This window comes from Ceratotherium simum, chromosome 13 (genome assembly GCF_057802395.1).
Source record: "Ceratotherium simum simum isolate JZ-2026a chromosome 13, ASM5780239v1, whole genome shotgun sequence".
Lineage (NCBI taxonomy): Eukaryota > Metazoa > Chordata > Mammalia > Perissodactyla > Rhinocerotidae > Ceratotherium > Ceratotherium simum.
Window position 1 is genome coordinate 49,431,327 of NC_141912.1, and position 22,692 is coordinate 49,454,018.

At 36.3% G+C, this 22,692-nt stretch overlaps 1 protein-coding gene across 1 annotated transcript in view; it reads right to left on the reverse strand.

Annotated features, from left to right (window-relative positions):
* Nucleotides 1-19,269, reverse strand: part of LOC101395912 (cysteine-rich secretory protein 3) — a 43,246-nt gene extending 23,977 nt beyond the window's left edge. The window contains exon 1 of the mRNA XM_087437829.1: nucleotides 19,203-19,269. Within this exon, the coding sequence (XP_087293955.1) occupies nucleotides 19,203-19,269 (67 nt within the window). The remainder of the gene's footprint in view (nucleotides 1-19,202) is intronic.
* Between the last annotated feature and the right edge of the window lie 3,423 nt (nucleotides 19,270-22,692).

The following is a 22,692-nucleotide window of genomic DNA, read 5'->3' on the forward strand; positions in this document are numbered from 1 at the left end:
GATCATCATTTGCCTCTGTTCATCTATGGAAGGCTTTATTTAAACATTTCAGGCTTGTTCCCACATCTCAATAATGAAGGAGGTTGGACTAATGAGTTCAGATTCTCTCTAGCTCTAAAATGTAATGATTTCAAATCCTGAGTTTTCATTAATGAGGGAGTATAAATTAATAAATCACAAGTAGCACATACATAGCACTGGTAGACATTTCTGGGTGCTCATGTAGGCGTATAGATTTCACAATGTGGTGCGCAATTCAATAATATCTGTTCATTTTTTTTTTATTCTAGCATTATTGAGTTGTGTGGCAAAAACGTACCAGAATAGACCAGTGCCTGCTCAACAGACATATCATTTAATTATAGTTAATCAGTAAGTTAAATGATGGTATATTACTCTAAATTTTCTCAACAAAGTTTAGAACTCAGGATGGATTTTACCATAAAATAAAAAAACTGCTAACTGTTTGGCTTCCATGTCTCTAGTTAATCCCTAAAGTGTATTTTACCCCATGTATATGTGAAGTGGGAGCTCTCAATAAGCTGAATCAGCCACTTGGATAAAAGCACCTTGGAATTACCATCTATGTAATCATCTTTCTGTGAGAGAATGTGTTTCATGGGCAAGACCAGATCCAGAAGCATCTAGGACCCATCTTCCTCTCCACTTAATGGTGTAGAATATTGTTAAGAGCTGGGGATTTATAGTCTGATAGGTTTAAATTTCTGTACCCATGTATTTTGGGAAGTTATTTTTCTTTCTGTAAATTTCATATCTATAAATGGGAATAATATTATTTTATTTAACTGTAATAAAATGAGATAGTATGCGTAAGTTGCCTGCCGTGTAGGAAGAACTTCTAACGTGTTAGTTTCCTCCCATATTATATGCTTCTTTTCCTCTGTGTCTGAACAAACCTGCACCTGATGCTTGTAAGCTATGGGATTGCCCTTGAATTTTATGAAACATGGTTTGATTTACTAAGGTATATGTAGTTCTGTGAAAAATTACCATAAGAAGTGGATAGAAAATGGTATAAAAAGGGAAAAAATATTTTTTGATTTATTAACACTTAGATTTCCTCTAACTTTATATTCATAGTTATCACTAGATGATCATTGTGTGCAGCATGATATATAAGGTATTTTGCTTGTCAAATATTAGCACCCTTATTATTAAGTTAAACAAATATAAAAAATATGTGTCTCCTTTGGGTCACAAAATAGTGTACACGTATCCGACTGACAGATTGACCTTAATCTTCCAAAATGGTGTTTCCAAACACCTTGGTTCTCTCTCTTCCCATGATGAGTTTTTTTTCCGTATTTATGTCTACCATGGTCATTGTTGGTCCTTCATGACCCAGTCCTCTGAATTTTATCAATGAGTATCTTCCAGCTTATTCTTATTTGTATATCCAAACTTTATGTTAAAAGGGCAAATCATTGGCTCCTGTGTATATATTTTAATCAATTTCAACTATTCTAATGGAACTTGTAATTGAGTATCTCGGTGACCATTGCTATTAATCACTACATCCTGCTTAGGGAATGTTGCTTTTCTTACTCCTTAAAATTAATCTTCTGTTCTTGGGTTTTGACCACTGCACTCTAACCAGATTGGCTATAACATGAATAAACAAAGCACAGCTTCCCTCCTTCCCTAACTTGCCCTCTTCTCATCTTAGACACGGTAGCAACTGGATGTTGCCTTTTTGGCATTTCTAATCATTTGCTGATCACCCAAAACTGAGTAGTTACTGCAAAGGTAAATAGGATCCTTGCCTTATAGCTGACCTCTCGTGGCCCAGCTTTCTATGACTTTTACTTCCCAGTTACCAACCACCTACTGGTTAAGAGCAGTCTTTGAAAACTGTCAGATCTGGGAAATCCTCTCCGAACTTCAGTTTTCTCTTCTGTAAAATGTGGATTTTCATATCATAGGTTTGCTTTGGCAATTGAAAAGTTTATTGTACATAAAATGCTTAAAATAATGCTTGGCATATGATAATAAATAGAAATAACATTTTTATTGTTATCTTCTCCAAAGCCTGGTATTCGTTAAGCACATAAAATGTTTCCGTAAATGCATTTTGTTTGAGTGAATTGCCAATGCAGGAGGATTTATAAGATCTTTTTCTCCTTTTAGATGTCATAGGAAAGAATCAGTATAATTTAATCAGAAGTTTGAGTGTTCAAGGCCCAGTTCTATTAGAGACCGTCAGGGTGACCTTAGTAAAATGATTGATCGTCTCTGGTCCTCTGTATCCTCAACAAGAAATTGAGGGTCATAGACCCAGGTGCATTTTAGAATTAGCATTAATTTAACTATGGCCTCATACATAAATAGTATGTTTATAAATGTCTTTTAAAATTATTCTTTAATATAATAATTAAATTTAATGACATTAATTTCCAGGAAATGGATAATCTGTATGCTAATTTATTTGTATTGTTCTCTCATTTTTTCAGTCCCTACAGTTAATTTCCCAATTCCTTCTCTTTTTTTTATGAAAATATATTTGACATATAACTCTGTATAAATTTAAGGAGTACATGTTAATTTGATACATTTATATATCGTAATATGATTGTCATTGTAGCAATAATTAGCACCTCTATCATGTTACATAATTATACTTTCTTTTTAGTGGTTGGAATAATTAAGTTCCAGTCTCTTAGAAATTTTGATGGTTATAATACAATATTGTCTGCATTCACTGCACTATGCATTAGATCTCTAGGGCGTATTTACTACTCATTGGAAGTTTATACCCTTAAACCACATCCGTCCTATCCCCCCAACACCCATCCCTTGGTAAACTTCATTTTACTCTCTGTTTTTATAAGTTTGGCTTTTTTAGATTCCACACATAAGTGATAACGTACAGTACTTGTCTTTCTCTATCTGACATCTCATTTAGCATAAGTGCTCAAGGTCCATCCATATTGTCACAACTGGCAGAAAATCCTTCTTTCTCATGGCTCAATAATATTTCTTTGTACATATATACCACATTTTCCCCAGTTCCTTTTTATCACTCATATATCTAACTATGTGAGTGAATATCTGACTTGTAGATTATTGATGTGTTCTTTCCTTGTGTATAATCCATTTATATGTGTCTTAGGTCAGGTTCCCTGGAAACGGAATCTGAGGCACACATTAGGCTGCCTGTGGTTTATTGAGGAAGTGCTCTTCAGGAAAAAGCTGTTAGGGAGGGAGTGAAGTAAGCCCGCAAAGGGCAAAGAGCTAAGAAAAGATGAGGTCTCTGGTTAAGTCTAGCCTTTCCTGATCAACAAGGGTAGGGCTCCAGACAGCCTTTTCTAACCTATGAATCAGTCAGTCATTAGCAGTGGTGAGATGATGAAACTTCCCTGGCAAGGTGGCTCCCAACTGCCACAGGCAATTCTCTTGAGAAAGGGGACAGTTGTGGACATTTGGGGGTCAGAGACACTGCCACTGGGACAGACTCTCTGTGTTATATCTAAACAATATCTACCTTTGATGGGACAATATTTGCATTATTATAGTTAGTGCATATTATAAAGGTGATATAAAGAATGGCGAAGGCATCTATCTTCTCCATGACTCAGCTATCTCATCTGAAAAATGAGATGGTAGACTAAATAATTTAAAAACCTACCCACTGCTAAAATTGAGTGAGTCACTGTTTTAGGAAAAGAAAAAACAAGGTTCTATCTTCTCTCTTTCATTACACAGATGTATTTATTTGCTGTCACTGACTTTTGTCTGTCTTGGTTTTAATACAGTTCTCAGTTTCCTTACCTGTAGAATAAGGATAAAAATAATACCTAGTGTTATGAAGATTAAATAAAGTTAACATATGGAAAACACTTTATAACAGTATCTTGCACATTGTAAGTGTCCCATAAATATTAGCAAATATGAGTATATGTAAAGTGGTGAGATTACAATAAATGGTGTTAAAAGATCTATTCAGCACTAGATTTTTGCTTTTGTAAAATTCATTTTAAGTATAGTGAAATTGTTATTCATCATCATAAAGTACACAGAAGTTGTTAATAACTTGTTAGAGATTGCACTGTTAAGCGTCTTACATGGACTCCCTGGTATTTAGCAGAATTGGCAGTTCTACAGAAGGGAAGTTAGCAAAGAAGTATCCAAAACTGGGGAGAAGAATTGCTGTATTTTACTAAGCAAGTCTTATCTTTGATGTTCTCAAATTTAGTGTCAACAAGTAAAATATATATACAGGACAAATTTTTCACAAAGAGAAAACTAGATTTTTTTTTCATGGGGGGGTGCCGAGTCATGTATGTCAACTCTTATAACTGGAAAGGCATAATAAGTATTTAATAAATATATGTTGAAAAATTACTAAGTAAAAAGTAGGATCAATAGAAGAGATGTAAATATATTTCCTCTAGGCAAATACTCCTTAAAATTGCTCAAGATCCTCACTTATAAACTTAGAAGCTAACATTGTGGTTGTAATTATGATCAGAGAGTGCACATGCTGAAAATGCATTTGAAAGAACACTATTTCTTTTTAAAAATCACCTAAGATCTTACCACCCATAACTAAAAATAGTAAGTATTTTGGAGTAGTTTCTTATAGTCTCCTTTGTATATTTTATATCTTATTTTTTATTGCAAAATAGAGTTAGAATTTTTCTCCAAAGTTAACACAGTTAATACATAACCTATTTGGAAGATGATAAAAAGACCAGGATTTTGAAAAGCATGTGCCACTGAATGATTTTTTACATGAGTTTCTTCTTTTTTTTAAAAAAAAAAAAATAACAGCTACTCAAGTTTTTCAGAATGAGTTTTTTTTTTTTTTTAGATTTTTTATTTATTTTATTTTTTGCCCCCAAAGCCCCAGTAGATAGTTGTATGCCATAGCTGCACACCCTTCTAGTTGCTGTATGTGGGACTCGGCCTCAGGATGGACAGAGAAGTGGTGCCTCGATGCGCATCTGGGATCCGAACCCGGGCCGCCAGCATCGCAGCGCACGCACTTAACCACCAAGCCACAGGGCAGGCCCCAGAATGAGTTTTAAAGATTTAGAAACTCATGATTCAAATTTATCTAGTAATAACACAGATCACTGTATGCTCTTCGCAGCTCTACTTTTGAGGCTTAGGAGGAAAAAAAGAGAAACTAGTTAGTTATCTCTCAGCAGTGTCCAAAATAGGAAACTAGTTTTGGTATTTTCAGAGAATTAATGTACAGATACAGTGGTAGTTATCTCACGAACTCTGCTTCTGAAAAATCTGGTTCAAGAGACACACATCTTGACAAGGAATAGAAGCAGAAGAATAGCTAAGATAGAAATCTACACAATCCATATAATTGAATTATAAATTTGGGATTCGCAGTGAGAAAGAAAACTTCACAAATGAGAATATACCATGATTTCTGCTTACTCAATTTCTTAATCTTATTCTTCTTTTAAGTGGCTTGAGTACAGTACCAAAGGAGATTTTAAAGAATGAAAATGAGTGGCTTACAAGCCCTTGCAAATCTGTAGCTATTTTTCTATGGCCTCTGAACATTAAAAATACTATAACTTGAAATAAAATTCTTCGGGTACACAATTTTTTCCCTAAAAATTCTGTAGACATTGGAATTTATTGTTGTGGTTTTTAAAACATAATTAACTTAAATTTTCGGCTTGAAAAAATGCTGATACCTGGGTCCTACTCATATAGATTATGATTTAGTTGGTCTGGGGTGTGTCCTGGATTTAGAGATTTTTAAAATCTCCTCAGATTGTTGCAGTTGATGTCACTGTTGAGAACCATTGTTCTAAAGACTAGAATCACCGGAAAACTAAATCCAGTTACTCAACGAGTATTTGTTGAGTATCTATGACACACCCAGTACATAGTACTAAGCTCTATGTGGAATGTGAAAAATTCTGTCACTGAGTTACTGTAGAGTCAAGACTGGCATGTGAAACAAATATAGAACAATATACTGGCACACACGATTGGTGACAATATGTGCGGCGTCCATTGCAATGGTTGTAAGAATTTAAAAAAAGGGATACACTTTGTGGGTATATAGAACATGTATGCATACAGAAATTTAAAGGTGAGTTGGCATTAAAGAATGGATAAGATTTTTGGCCCTAATGAAATTACCAAATCCATCTTGAATTTTTTAACAATAGCTTTATTGAGGTATAGTTTATATACAAAGAACTGCACATGTTTAATGTGTACAATTTGATGAGCTTGGACATATGCAAATATCCATGATACCATCACCACAATCAAGGTAATAGATATATCCACCCCCTTACCCCCAAAAACAAAACAACAACTTGGATTTTATATTTAATTTCCACTGGAGAGGTATGTCTTAATCACTATACAAAATTTGCTCTTTTTTTTAATTTTTAAAGGATTTTTAATAAATAAAATCATTATTTTCACATTAGAAATATATTATTTGAAGCAATCCAAATTAATTCACATTAGTTTATGTACTTTGATTTTTAATGAGTAATTATACCAATTTTCCCTTTAATATGCTTCACATTTACTTTTTTTTATTAGGCCAAGTCAGAGGCACACGAATATCAATCCTTTTGTGTTTACACCTTTACTTGATTATTGATTCATCCTATGTAAATAGTCAAAACATCATTATAGGATTTGTATCTTTAAGGATTTGTATTCCTTTTTTTTTATTGTGGTAACATTGGTTTACAACATTATATAAATTTCAGGTGCACATCATTATATTTCAATTTCTGTGTAGATTACATCATGTTCACCGCCCAAAGACTAATTACAATCCATCACCACACACATGTGCCTAATGACCTCTTTTGCCCTTCTCCCTCCCTACTTCCCCTCTGGTAACCACCAATCCAATCTCTGTCTCCATGTGTTTGTTTGTTGTTGTTTTTATCTTCTATTTATGAGTGAGAGCATATGGTAAAATTTACTCTCTGTTTCCAGTTTCTTTATAGGTATACTTAGAGAAGACAACCTCTGGAGTACTTAAAAGGTGAGTGGCATAATTTGTAATGATGATATAGTTTTCCTTTGGCAAATAAACAGAAGAGTGATTACAAATGAAGAAAGCAAGAAAAAAAAATCAGAAATTCAGGGTGAATAATTTGCAAATAAACTTTTTGGTGATGTTTTTCTATGAATCTTAGCAATATTTTCCAATAAAGATGACTGTACCTGTACAGCCAACTTGTACAGGTGATTGTAGTAATGCTCCCTAAGGCCATGTTTAAACTTATTAACACAGTCTTTGATTAATGTTACCTAACAGAGAATGCTGAGTATCCTTGACTATGAAAAAGCATTGCATCCTACAAGTGATGAGAATGCTTTACAATTAAATAATGGTTACTTTCAGTACTCATTCATCTTTCCTTCCTCATTCAACATTTGAAGACACGTTTATCATGAAAGAAAAGTTAATTTTCAATCCCAAATTTTGTATTTGTAGCATGAATTTAACTCCTGGCTAGTTGATTTCCACGAATCGAAATTTTTATAGTTATCAGTAGTATCTTTTGTGTACGCCCATGTATTCAATTCTTTATTGATGTTCAAAGTACTTATTCTATCCATTCAAGTGGTGATAACTTTTCCTTTGAGAGATCTACCATATAAATGACAAAAGATGGTATGGTGAATAATCCTTTCTTTTATTTTCATTAAAAGTCACAAAATCCTTTGCTACTATATTTTTTAAAAATAAGAATAAGTAAAATATAAATATATCATGATATAGATCATTAGACATTTACTTCATTTGGCAATTTTCTGTCAGAAGAATTAATAAATGATATCTTGTCTTCTATGTGTCTTATATGTCTTTTTATATGTCATATATCTTTTAGAATATATTTCAATATGAACTTCTGAATCAGCTTTTTTCTGGGGTGGGGGAGAAACTGTTGGGTTGTTTATTGAGATCATATTATAAGAGTAAATTAACTTTGGAAACATTAACAGATTTATACTATTGAGTTTTCCTCTACAAGACCATGTTATATTTTTCCATGTGTTTAGTTCTGCTGAAGTACTTAGATCCTCCAGGAGTATTTAAAATTTTTCCTCAAGTAGGATTTGAATGTTTGACTAGGTTTGTTTCCATGTTTTATCCTTTTAGTTGTCATTGTAATTGGTGCCCTTTCTTTCCCTCTGCCATTCTAAATACCTATGATGGCGCATAGCCTGTCTTTGTAACAAATAGAGATTCAGAAATTATGATTGTGTAGTTAATATTCTATTAGCCCTGAAAAATTATATTAAAATCACATAGGAAAAAAGCAAGTATATTGATATCAGTGAATACTTGGTGTTGAGCTGTGAAAAAACATCATGGAAAATTTACTGGTAAATGAAAGGACATGTCACACAAATGAAATTGTAGAAACAATTACTACTAATGCGTTTCAGGAACCACTAGTAACTAAAAAGCAGGGCACAATCTAAACTAAATATCAAACAACTTGCACATTGTATAGTCAGACAATGTAAATATACTGCAAAACATTTGTACAAGGAAGAGTAGCAAGATTTAGTAAATTTTAATGAACTCCATAGAGGTAATCAGAATAGTTAAAAATTTAAACCTGGCATAGAAAATTAATAAATTCCAAGGAATAGCAATGAAAGAAAATAAATGAAATTTAATGGCGATGACCATCTTAGGTATCTAAATGTGAGGAAAATAAAACCAAATTATTCTAAAGTTTTTCTTGTTCATCATTAATATGTAAAACCAAATTCCTCTTCCAAACAAGAGAAAAGATTATATCCAAAGACTAAAATCTCATTGCGACACTGGAATCCAGATGGCTTGCTTAATCCCTGGCGTAAATTACATTAGAAACTGAATCATCACAATCTTTGAACAAAAAAGGCCATTTTAATTTCTTAGACAAACTGCAATGTAAGCAAATGATACTGGCCCTGTTTATGCCAACCTTGCTAAGATTGTGAATTTTAGAGCAAACAAGTGCCTTCAACACTGGAGGACGAAGATACTTGCATCAGAAGTCTGAACAGGCTCAGAACAAGAGAAGAGCTGCTATGGAGTTGGGCCTTCCATCCATCAAGCAGCCAACTTCTAAGGAGGCTCCTTTTGGTTTCTGGTTTCTTTAGGGAGTGTGGGTGGATAGATGGAGAAAAACATATCTTTTATGCCAGGAAAATCTGGCACGCTATTTTTGTTAAAAGCAAAAAAAATGTTTCCCATATTTTAAGTGTCAAGTGATGGGAAAGGTTCTTTAGTTATTGGCAAATCCATGAGAGGTGTGTCCAACATTTCCTGAAGTGGGGAGGATTTACCACATGTTAAGGTATTGCAAATCTCTTATCAGGTTTACCCGAAACAGGGAGTTTCCAAACACCTATACTCACAAGAAAAACATGCAAAATATCCTAATAGATTTAAGTATATCCTTAAAGACCATATTCTTAGTCTAAAGATACTATGTATGAAACTTAATATTCTGTTTCTCCATAAAAAGTTAGTAAGTTAACATGCTTAAAAACAGTGAGAAGAATTGCTATGCCATTTCTTTACCTCTTCCCTCTTCCTTTTCAGGGTGTGTGCTATTTGGATATTTGGTTTTGGTAGATTGTTTGGAATTGAAGGTTGGTTTTCAGTGGGAGGAGTGTAGAATGTGAAGTGGAATTGAATGGTAAGTGCTGCTTTTGTTCACAAAAGCAGTGAAAATTCTGTCATGTGACTAATATGCAATATCAAATACAGCAAAATTAGTATGAACAGGAAAACATGGTTGCTATAGTGAATTATTTGTGAAGATTGTTTTATATTTTATGAACCAGACACTATTACTATGATATAAGAAAAAATTGTCACAGGAAACCTTGTATGCTATAATTTTATTGTCACGAGAATTGTACCTATAAATTAGAACACTTGGTAAAATGTACCTGGATGTATATCATTTCACACATTCTAATTGCTCATGACTAGTTCCATCAAAAAAATTAAATATAAAATGAAAAGAACTATTATTATATTGAAAATGTTGAGCACTTTCTTGAGCCATTGCATGTCATTGCAAACATTTTTAACCAGTTATACTGCAAGTCCTTAAGTATTAAGTGTGGTGTTATGTGATTGGAGATAGGTAATGTTTTTAGACAGTCAATCTTGATGACACAAGCTGATATGTTTCTTTATTGAGAACAATTGTGAAAGGCTAAATTGTTTCCTCCGGCGAGAGGTAGACACATCTCAGCTAAGACTATTTTCCTTAAAGCTCATTTAATTCCTTTCAATTCTTTATCTCCATGATTTCTTTCTGCTCTTTAAACCACAAATCATACCCCACCTTCTGGTTGCACAAATATATTTCTTTTACTTTACCTCCCTGTTGCTTTCATCTTGAAGTTTGGTGGGGACCAATATGAGGATAATTATTGCTGAAAAAGAATATATTATTTACTTATGTATGAATACATGTACATATGTGTTACCAGACATTTGCTTTTCAAAAATAACATAATTTAACATAAAATAACATAAAATAACATAATTTTGTTCTATTAATAGTTATGATCATAATAATGTTATCAAGGTAGACCTCAGCAGAAATCCAGTGACATAATTCTTGCTATTAATTTTCTGGGCTTTAATCTACTAGAATTTGTCTAGTTCTAGTTAGGAAAATGCTCTTAATATCTCACAAATAAAGACACACATTGTCTATTAAATCTCCTCATCTCCTAGAGTTACCCCCATCCCATCTTGTCATTGTTTCTATTGTCCTGAATTATCTTCCCAAGCTGTAAGAAGAGAATGAATGCAACGTCCTTGAGGTTTTCTGGGTGGAGTTGTATGGTGGATCAGGTCATAGCAGTTTTCCTTGGGACACTAGAATATTTGTTCAACTCTGGGTTATTTTGCTACACACACACACACACACACACACACACACAAGCAGTATATGATTTGGTGAACACCTATTGTATGTATAATTTACTCTTTCTCCTGTGGAGAGAAGGAGAAGAGATGGTATACAATTCGTTTGGAAATTTTCATATAGTACTCCTAATGATATCATATATAATCAGCAAGGATACTCTATATTTTTTTAAAAAAGCATAGAAATTTTTGTATTGTTTTTATGTTTGTTTTGTCTCATCCTATACATGCTGAACCAGAATCTTTGGAAGTGGAGCTCAGATTTCAGCATTTTCAATATGTTTCCCAAGTGATTCTGCCATTTTGGGAACTCTTTTGAAAGCCATGCATGTGTGGAGTCACTTGAAAAGTTTTCTAAAGCTGGTTAGAATGATCACCTAAGTTGTGATACTTTGAAAGTGAAAGAGGGCACTATTAAAAATTTATTGTTAAGGATAACCTATGTATATCAGAGACTTCCCAGACAAACCAAAAATACTGTTATTTTAGTAAGAGCAGAAGACTAGGACACATGTTTTGAATATGAAATCCAGGACAGACTAAAAGTTTTGGGAACTATCCTAGACTTTTGGCTCCATATTATCCCTACTCATATCCAATTAGAACTGCAGATTATCCCTCCACATTATTGCTAAGACCAACTCATCTTTTACATTCCCAGCACCACTGTCCTAGATGGAACCCTCATCATTTATCTTCTAGATTATAATGCTGGCCTTATAACTGCTGTTGTTCTTTCCATTTTTGTCTTTCTTTCATTCTTTCCTCCCTACTGATGCCAGAGGAATGATGCATAAATTACCATTCTATTACCATGCTTGAAATTTGTTAATGTTTCTATGTGATTTAAACTACGATAATGAACAGGATAAACAATAGAATAAATGCAGACCATAATAATATTGATATAAGTAAGAAAATATATAGTGATAAAAAGAACAGGGTTCTTATTTATTTGGTATATACTGGTAGTTAAAAAAAAACACTTGGCAAATTACCACTGCTCCTACCCTTTCAAGTGCTCTTTGCCCCATTGCAGAGCTACCCTGGCGCCTGCCTTCAGGACTGGCATGGACATGCCCACAATCCAGCAACAAACAAAGCTAAGCCTAGCACGGCAGCGTCCTCCTGGACCCAGCTCCAGTGCTATGACTTGAAAATGTTCTGATAGGTCAGTGCCTGTGTTGTACTGGTTATGAAATATTTGTAATATACACCCTTGGAATAAATAATCTCCTTTTCACGGCATACAAGATTTTTCATGATTTGGCTCCTTCACACATCATCTGTTCCACAGTCCAACTCTTCCCACTCTATGCTTCACGGCTCTGAAAAATGGCATCTCCCCCTTGTCTTCATGCTTTTCCACCTACTTCTTGGACTACTCTCTTCCCCTACTTTCCTTCCTCTTAAACTCTTACTTATTGTTATAGCTCAGCTTAATTAATATACATTTTTCATGATGATCTTCTTAGCCCTTGGAGGTAGATTTGAATACTTTTCCTAGGCTCACATTTTATTCGGCACATATCTCTACCTCAGTAATTTTAAAGTGTGGCTTTTTATACACATGTTCACTTCCCTTTGTTAAAAAAGAGACAAGAGGCCCCAAATGGAGTCACTATTGCTAAGGCCCATGTCACCAAACCAACCTAATACCTAACTTAATTGGAGTTACAGCCTCTCTCAGGAATGTAATCTTAACTGGTCAGTCTGGGATTTCCTGATCAACGCTAGTGAGGAAATCTGCATAACAGACCCCCACAATTCCCCAAAGGGAGGTGACCTTGCGTGAACCAATACATTTTTGCTGGAATAACTTTCTTGCCCTGCCTCCTTCTGTCTATAAAAGTCTTCCATTTTGTACAGCTCCTTGGAGCTCCTTTCTATTTGCTAGATGGGATGCTGCCCAATTCATGAATCATTGAGCAAAGTCAATTAGATTTTTAAGTTTACTATGTTAAATTTTGTGGGGATTTTTTGTGAGGGAGATCAGCTCTGAGCTAACAACCATGCCAATCCTCCTCTTTTTGCTGAGACAGACTGGCCCTGGGCTAACATCCGTGTCCATCTTCCTCTACTTTATATGGGACGCCACCACAGCATGGCCTGACAAGCGGTGCTTTGGTGCAGGGATATGAACCCGAGCTGCCAGCAGCGGAGTGCGCACACTTAACCGCTATGCCACAGGGCTGGCCCTAAATTTCATGTTTTTAACAGATTTGGGCGCAGTGGTGGGACCAAAGTTGACTTCTGATGGTTTTGGGGTGTGGGAGATCAAGATTTGGCCACCCTGAAATATATCTTTTTACCTTGATTGTTTTCTCTGACGGACATTTGACCTCCCTCAAATTCTTTAACTGCCTAAAGAATTTGACATAGTAACTCCTTCCTGGAACAGATCTTCTATCTGATGGCTGTAATATAATGTAAAATAGATGTTACAGTAGAAAAGGCACCAACAAGCCCATCTTATCGGAAGTTCTGTTTCTCTGGCCACATTCTCTGGATGGCCCTGTGAGGAGAGGAGTCGCCAGACAAACGTTTACATTTATAAGGGAAATCTCCATTTGTAAAGGTATCTCCCTCTCTGTATTGGGAAGGGGGGGGTGACCTCATTTCTAGAAACTTATTGATGTGGAAAGTGAGGCCTTAAATCTGCATAATAACCTTACTCTTGTTTACTGTGCTTTAGTGGTAAGCTCCTGTAACTGACTCCCCCAACCCCCAACAACCCCCTTTGTCTTTAGCTGAACATGGTATTTAAGACGAGAATTTCTGCTGTTGTGTTGAGAAACACAGTGTCCCTGGTTTCTCCCATGTATACATGTTATTAAACTTGGTATTATTTTCTCCTGCTAACCTGTCTTGTTAATTATTTGGCCAGCCGTAAGAACCTTAAGGGAAAGGGCAGAGGGGGATTGTCCCTCTTCCCCCACAGGGGACAATGAGAAACACAGGCACAGCACCTTTGAGTTTTCGGTTGTTCTCACCATTTCTGAGGGCTGTAGGTAAGTTCCACAGGAATTGCTGGTGCTGTGCACAGGGCCTTCTCTTGGCCGGTCTGCAGTAATGTCTCTTTGGTTACTGTTGGTGTGTTAAGGTGTACATGAGGTAAAGGGTTTTGCTAATGGGAATATTGGAAGCCAAAAAGCCAAAAACATTAGTGGGCATGGGTTGAGCACTTAAAAGCTGTTAGAGTACTCTCCACCTAACTCTAAGACTCCTGTGTTAGGATAAGTTGGTCACGGAATGGGTCAGATTGACAGTAGGTCATCTGCCAACCTCAGGAGAATTTTTGTACAACAAGGCACACTGTAATACATGACACAATCTCCACCCGGTGGTACGTGCACCTTAGGTATTAGTTTAACTCCAAGAGACCCAAAGGTGAGTTAAAAAAAAAAAGAACGAGATCTTTAAATTCCAAAGAGTTGAGCATGCCACCTTCCTGCATATCTGCTTATTTTATATCTAAGAACTATGGTCCTGGAAGCTATAAATATCTACAAAAATGGCAAAATTCTACTAAAAACTACCTAGAATTACAATGGCCATTTTGGGGACCATTCCAATTAGACAAGACTGTTTACTTAAGAAGTGCACTTAGAAGCAAGTGTTCCCAAATTAAAAAAATGGAATGGGATATCTATTTTAATTGGTGTACAGAAGCTTCTAAAAGTCTTCAAGATTACAAAATTGCCTCATTAAAAAATGTACTACAAAAGGCTGATGAAAAATTAAAGACACAAGAGTTAATGGGCAAGAATGGCGATTTATCCAGGACTTGAGAGCTATTAACAAGATTGTTATTCCCCATTTCCCAGTTGTTCCAAACCTGAACACCCTTTTGACATAAGTTCCACCAGACTCAAAATGGTTCATTGCTGTAGATCTTTGTTCAGCCTTTTTCAGCATCTCTGTAGAACTCAACAGCCAAGATCTATTGCCTTTACTTGGAACAGTCAATGGTATACTTGGAGAGTCCTGCCTTAGGCACTCACTGAGGACGCTTCTTATTTTCTCACAAGGCCTCCACCAAGATTTAAGCACCCTGTAGTGCTTACTACAGGGTAGACAATTTCTTGCTGTGCTTGGTTACCAAAGAAGCATCCATAAAAGATTCCATTTATTTGCTACAACAGTTAGCTGAAAAAGGACATAAAGTCTCTAAGGAAAAATTATAATTATCTCTAGACACTGTTCATTACCTAGGTCATAATCTAAGCTCTGAAGAAATCCAGCTATCTCCAAAAAGAATTACGCTAATCTAAGAATTTCTGAGGCCCACAAGTAAGTGACAGATTCATGGATTCCTAGGCCTGGCTGGTTATTGTAGATTTGGGGTTCCTAATTTTTCTCTTTTGGCTTTTCCACTCTATGAACTTACAAAGTTTCAGTTCCTGAACTCCTTCCTTGGGAAAATAAACATGAACAGGCCTTCATAAGACGAAAACAAGTGCTTAAAAAAACTCCTGCCTTATGGCTACCTAGCTGTTCAGAACCTTTCACCTTATTTGTGCGTGAAAGAGATAACCAAGCCCTTGGAAAGCTCACACAAAAACATGACAGTAAACATAAGCCTGTTGCCTACCATAGCATACGTCTTAATTCAGTAGCTCGTGCCTATCCAGCTGCCTTAAGGTTATAGCTGCAGCTGCAAAGTTAGCAAACTCCACAAAGTTTACAGACTCCACATGCCGTGCAAAGTCTTCCTAACTCTAAATTGACTTAACATTTCTTTGCAAGCAGATTAACCTCTTATGAGATCCTTCTGCGTACACCGCTTAATCTACATCTTATTGCAACATTCTTAATCCTGCTATATTACTAATCTTGGCTGGCAAAGGTAAGCCCCATGACTGTGAGGTAATAATGTCCCATTTTGTCACATGACGACTGATTTACCAGACACCCTTTGACTAATCCTGGTCTAATTTTGTTTGTTGATAGGTCAGACTATAAAGACGGAAAAGAAAATTTCCAAGTTGGCTATGCCATTACTACCAAATATGAACTACTTGAGAGGGGAAATCCCCCCCATGCTCAATCAGCCCAACAAGCACAACTCTATGCCCTTACCAGAGCATGCCAGTTATGAAAAGAACAAATTATTAATATTTATACTGAAAGCCAGTGTGTCTTTGGGATTGTCCATGATTTGGGGATGTTATGGAAATGAAGAGGTTTTCTTTCCCCAGTGGGACCCCAATTACAAATGGACAAGTAAATGACCTTCTTGCTGCTATTTTCTTACCTTCTGAAATTGCTGTCATCAAAATTGAGCCTCACACTAAAAAGACTTAATCTGAGCATCGGGAAAATTCCCTAGCTGACTTTCATGCAAACGCAGCAACAGCAAAATCTATCAAGATTGTGGCATGTGGATGAAGTTCATTCTGCTTCAACAAAAAATGACCCCTTGTGGACCTAGAACTAGGATATATAACCATCCACTGGGTACTTTAGGGAGAAGAAAGAAAAAAAGAGGAAGATTGGCAACAAATGTTAGCTCAGGGCCAATCTTCCTCAAAAAAAAAAAAAAAGACCCCTCATTGCCAGACTTTTGCCATCCTGATGTCCTTGCAACATGGCAACAGTCTGCTCCTGAATCAAAGAAATTACGATGGGCAAACAATGAGTGTAAATTCAATAAACAGTCAGGGTTATGGGAAATCCAAGATGGCCACTTGGATTTTTCTGGCTCCCCGACAAACCCTATTTTTCAGTTTTTGCATTCTTTCACTCATCATGGTTCATTTAAGATCACTCAACTTATGAGTAAACATTGATGGAGAGACTTCTATAAAATTGCAAAAACAGTTTACCACCAATGTCTGACCTGTCAGGTCTATAATCCTAGAAAAACTATTTTTGTCCTCAGAGGCCTCCAACTCCTCCTTCTGGACCCTTTGAGCACCTGCAACTGAATTTCATTCAACTACCACTGAGTAGGGGTTATCAACATGCTTTTGTTATTGTATGTATGTTTTCCAGGTGGGTTGAAGCCTTCCGCTGCTGCAAGGCTGATGCCCTCACAGTGTCAAGGAAAGTGTTGGAAAATGTGTTTTCCACTTAGGGTATACCTTCCATAATCTAAAGTGATTGAGTCACCCACTTCACTGGGAAAATCATACAAGCCTTAAGAAAAACTTAACAGACTTCTTGGAATTATTACTGTCCCTATCACCCTCAATCATCAGACAAGGTTGAAAGGACTAATTGGACCCTCAAACTTAAAATATCCAAACTTGCTGAAACGACTGGACTTTCTGGGCCTAAGGTATTGCCCCTGGTCTTGCACACTATTTGCAGTAACCCCTTTGGGAAACAAAGTCACTCCACATGAGATAGTCTTTATTTATCTTTGCCTTGTTGTGGTTATCATTCTCCTTGGGCCTCTGAATGCCTAGATGGCTGGTGCATAACTTGGCAATGTCTCTTATGTTATGTAACAGTGCCCCTAACTGTTCACAAACTGAGACATCTCATTGGTCAACTCCCTTGAATTTACATTGAGTTAGAAAAATGACCTACCAGGAGGTATTCATGATTCATGATTTGCTTCCTTTGGCAGGGCCCTACTTCCCTGGTTATGAGTTAATACAAATGAGGCTATGATCAGGAGCCTCTCTTTAACTCTTAAAAGTTTTGCGGGATCAGCTGGTAAAGATATAGCTGCCAGACAAAAATCCTTAGACTCTCTAGCAAAGATTTTTCTTGATAACAGGATAGCCCTTGATTATCTTTTGGCTGAACAAGGAGGTGTCTGTGCTGTGGCCAACACCATTTTCTGTGCTTGGATTAACACTTCCAAGGAAGTTGAAACTCAGCTACATAAAATCACCGAACAAGCTGGTTGGCTTAAGAAAGTGACTCCTTCAACGAGGTCTTTCTCTGACCCTGATATAATTTTGATTGGTTTGGGTCTTGGGAACCATGACTCTGAAGTATACTCCAAACATTGAGAATTATCCTGCTGGTAATAATCATGGCATTCTCCTTGGTGCAACATATTCTCTCAGAGGCTCTAAAAGCATGTTTGCAGCTGCTAACCATCAAGCAAATGATCTCCCTTAGACTGGAACATCAGAAAAAGAACGAAGAGAATAATCAACTTAAAAATTATAAATCTAAAGTCATGACCTGTGAATACCACACAGAGGATCAACAAAAACTGACAACTTCAGAGCCATAGCTTGGAGTGATACTAATGCCTCAAATTTTGATCACATTTCTCAGTTAAGCTTGGAGTCTGATCAAAAGGAAGGAATTGTTAAAAAAGAGACAACAGGCCCCAGATGGAGTCACTTGTGCTAAGGCCCACATCACCAAACCAAGACTTAATACCTAACCAAATTGCAGTTTCAATCTCTCCCAGGAATGTAATCTTAACTGGTCAGTCTGGAAATTCCTGATCAACACTAACAAGGAAATCTGCCTGAAAGATTTCTGCTGTCCCCCAAAGGAAGGTGACCTTGGCTGAAACAATTCACTCTTTTCTAGAATAACTTCCTTGCCCCACCTCCTTCTGCTTATAAAAGTTTTCCAATTTGTACAGTGCCTCAGATTTCTTTTCTATTTGCTAGATGGGATGCTGCCTAATTCATGAATCATTGAAGAGATCTTTAAATTTACTCACTTAAATTTTGTTTTTTTAGTACATTCTAAACAGTAATGTTCTTGACTCCTGGATTTTCATGTATATTTATATATTTATCCACAGTCTTTAGCACTTTTCCTGCATGCAGTATATGTCATTATATGTTGGTATGTGACAAATAAAGAATAAAATGAATAAAGAATGCGTATTTGAAAGAGTACATAAATTAAAAAAAAAAGTTGGTTGAGATTAGTCAGACAGGGGTTGCTGAATGTCATAATTTTGAGCTGGACTTTGAAGGAGTAATGGACATGGTGGAATGAAGATGAGGGCGATTCACATTCCCAATGAAGCCAAGAACAAAAGCTAAGCATAGGAAGAGAAATGAGTACATAGGTGAATGAAGAATGGCAATATTGGGTTAGTAAGTGAATGATATGGAAGGAAGAGAATTATTCCAATACATTTTATGCCAGTTTGAGGAGTCTTGAGAGCTACAACTACTGGAACCAGTATATCCAAATCTTTACCTACTCACAACAGCCTTGGGTTTGTAACAATTGGCAGTTTGTTCTCCCCTGGGGCGTGGTTCCAACTCCATACAATGTCGCCATTTGTGTCCCAGAAAGATGAAATCTATCTCAAGCATTCACTAGTCTTCTTGTGCAGTACCTTCCCTGAGCTCATCATGTTCTTCTCTCAAAGGTAAACTGATGGCTGCTTGGGCCTGCTGGGTCATTGTCCTTTAAGCGTGTGGCTCTTTTCCAAATGTTAATCCACCTTAAATTAAGATCCAAGGAATAAAGAAATCCATTTAGTGATTTATGCGGATGTTGCTACACCTGGCATTGGTTCCTTGCGTTTTGGCATGTGACCTTTTTATGTTAGTTTTAATAATTCACTAGTGTTCCGAGGTTATCTATGACTCCATAGAAGCCAATCCTTGTAGCTGTAAAACTGTATTTCTTGCCTCTCATTCAGGAAAACACCTCATCTACCTTTAATATGAAGCTTGTAGATTAACTGAAAGTTGTCTATTATTATTTCTACCTTTGTAAGGTTAATAATTATCTCCAGAAAACTCATAGAGTGCAAGCAATATAGGGCTTCATCAGGTTAAATAAATTGTAGCCTGGGATTTTATTATTTCTTCCAAGTTACACAAAATTGAAAATGACCTATGTTAATTTCATTGTAATCTTAAGCAAAAGCAAAGGTTTTTATAACATTGAGATCTCTGCTTGAGAGTATAAAACAAATTATAATTGTAGGCTTATGAATATGAATAACTAGTGCTGATTCCTTTGTGCGGTGTCAGATGATGTTATTTACGCAAGTGATATTGTCCTTATCAAATTTCTTTCTTATCTGCGGTAAAGAAACTTCTCTTCTGCCTGCTGGAAAATGTTGTAGATATAATTACCACATGCTGTCCTCTAGTTTTCAAAATTTTTCTCTATCTTGAGTTGGGTCTCCAGCTATTCTTGGTTATTTGTCCATGTGTTTCTACTGCGTGAAGGGTACCCCCAGCCTAGGGACACACTTGAAAGTAGAATACTGCTTTCACATGCATGAGTCCCAAGATTAGTTCTGAGCCAGCTTTCAACTCACCCATTGCTCCTCTTCCCTTTATTGCCTAAACGATTTTTTTAGACTTTCCCTCTGCTAGCTCCAAACTCGGAAGGGTTCTCTTCTGCAGAGAGCACCTTATGTGTTTCATTAACATCACACTCCTCCTTCCTGTTGATAATCCAGCCACACAGGACTTCTAACGCTTCTCAGTGAAATCACATTTCCACCCTGAGGACTTTATTTCTGGACTGTCTGCCTGGGTTGCTCTATCCCGCTCGTAGCTTCCTGGATAGCTTCCTCATATCTTTCAGATTTTAGCCCAAATATTTCTTTTTTTAAAGAGGCCTTTCCTGACTCCCCTAGACTGTGCTGCGCATACAGGCTCAATACAAATTTGTTGAATAAATGGCTGGAGGAATCTAATATTACACATGTCATATTTGAAGAAATGAAAAGATGCTGAAAGTACTGGAATTGTATGGATGAGATAAGAGGGCCAGAAATCTATATTGACTATCCATATGCGTTGAGCACTTTACAGTACATGTTATATCATTTGAATTTTTGAATTCTGCTACGGAAAACCACTACTATCTTCATTTCACAAGAATGAAGGCTTAGAAAAGTTAAAGGATATCGCTAGATCACACTGCTAGTGAATAGAAGTTCAAACTTAAACTATATTCTTATCTCTGAATTTAATGTTTTGTCCTTTATGACATGTTGGAGTACCCTGATTTAAATTTCAGATTCGTGAGAATAAAGGTTCTAGGTGAAACATCAGCAACATTAGGTGAATGACGATTATCAAAAGTAGAACACTTTTATGGATATTCAAATACATTTCTTGCTGCAAAAAACACTTATGTGCAGCCCTTACTGCTGGCTCCAGCTTAGCCTCTTCCTAGTTGTATCACCAACTGCTAACTCTATGCTTTAGTTTTCTCTTCTATAAATAGGAATAATTATGGTATACGTTCCATAGCGTGGTTGTGAGAATTAAAGTAGTTTGTATACGTAAAACTTTAGAATATTGCTCATCGCAGAGTAATGCTTAGTACATGAAAACTGCCGTTATGATTATTGTCATTGTTGTTATTAGTATTATTTTACATGTTCACTAAATATCTCTCCTCTCAAGAGAATACAAAGCATAAAATATGTGACTTTTATTTGTAATTAATTTTTTAGGACTGCCATCATTAATTGCATGGAAGGAGAGTTCTTTATTTTTAATCTTTAGACCTTTGGTGACTGTGGCTTGATCCTTGACACTTTTCTTCTTAGCTGCCAGCCAGCCCTAAACAAGAATTCCAAGTATGAATGTATCTAATTGGTCCTGGATTTGATCTGCGACTATAAGTTACAAAAGAATAAGTCCTCACTATGAAGTTCATCAGAACTTAAGTAGAATCATAATATTTCAATGATTGAAAGGACGTTAACTATCATCTGATTTCTAATGCAATCCGTTAGTATGGGTAAACACACTGTCCTTTGCATTGCTTTACAGTAATCACAGAGACTTTAGAAATTTCCTGCACTTGGAGTTTTTTGATATAGTGTGGGCTTTGTAACTCTTCATAATTTGTTTTAGTAGGGGTATGTTTACTTTTCTCTCTTCATATTGTTCCATAGTAGATCTTGCTCATTGATTTTACTAATATGCAAATTACATTTTGAATATAGAGGTCCCCAACCAGGAGATTAGAGTCCACTGGCAGATGTCAGTGCTGTACCCAGTAGAGAGAACTCTTGGCCCATTTCCATGACTTGGGTCCATTTGTAAAGGAATTGCTAGGATTCCTGGTATAAAGGGAAGAACAGTGATTATGTTCTATTTAGAGACTTTATACTCAGAAACTTCTTCCTCACTCTCTGACTTGTCCTGAAATCTTTAACAAGATTGCAGAAATATGAAGCATTACCTCCCTACAAAAATTTCAAAATTACAAAAATGCTTAGTCTGGTATAGTCGTTCTCAACCCTATCAGACCCAATGCTTCCTTTTTTATTTTTGTACCTTACATCCTGATGACTTATTTATTTTGTAACTGGAAGTTTGTACCTTTTATACCCAATGAGGCATTGTTTTCAGAAAGATTTTTAGCGCCTCCTCTAGTATTCCGAAAGAAATTCAAGGAATAATTTGCAAAGAGTATGCAAAGCCCTGAGAAAATACTTTTTGTTGGATCCCTATCTACGTAAACCATTTAACTCACCTAAAATCAGCATTTAAACACCATTCTGGTGACCCAATATCATTTGGTTCTGCAAAAATACCCACCACACTGACCAGTGAAAGCAATCCATTCAGGAGGCAGCCCACCTTGCCATAAAACCTGAGGTCCCCTACAGGTTAAACTGGGATGTTTTTGGGGGCATCTAGACCCCATGTATGGGGTAGAGGGTTGGAGAGCAGCCCATAGAGGAGTAACAGGGACTGAGGCCCACACATGTAGGGTTGGGATACACCTCTGGGGGGCTTAGATATTTTCAAGGATGTAACTCCAAAGCACAGGAGCCCCTTGAGCCTCAGGTACGGGGCTGGGACCCTGCTTGCCCATGTCTAAGGACAGTATTGACCATA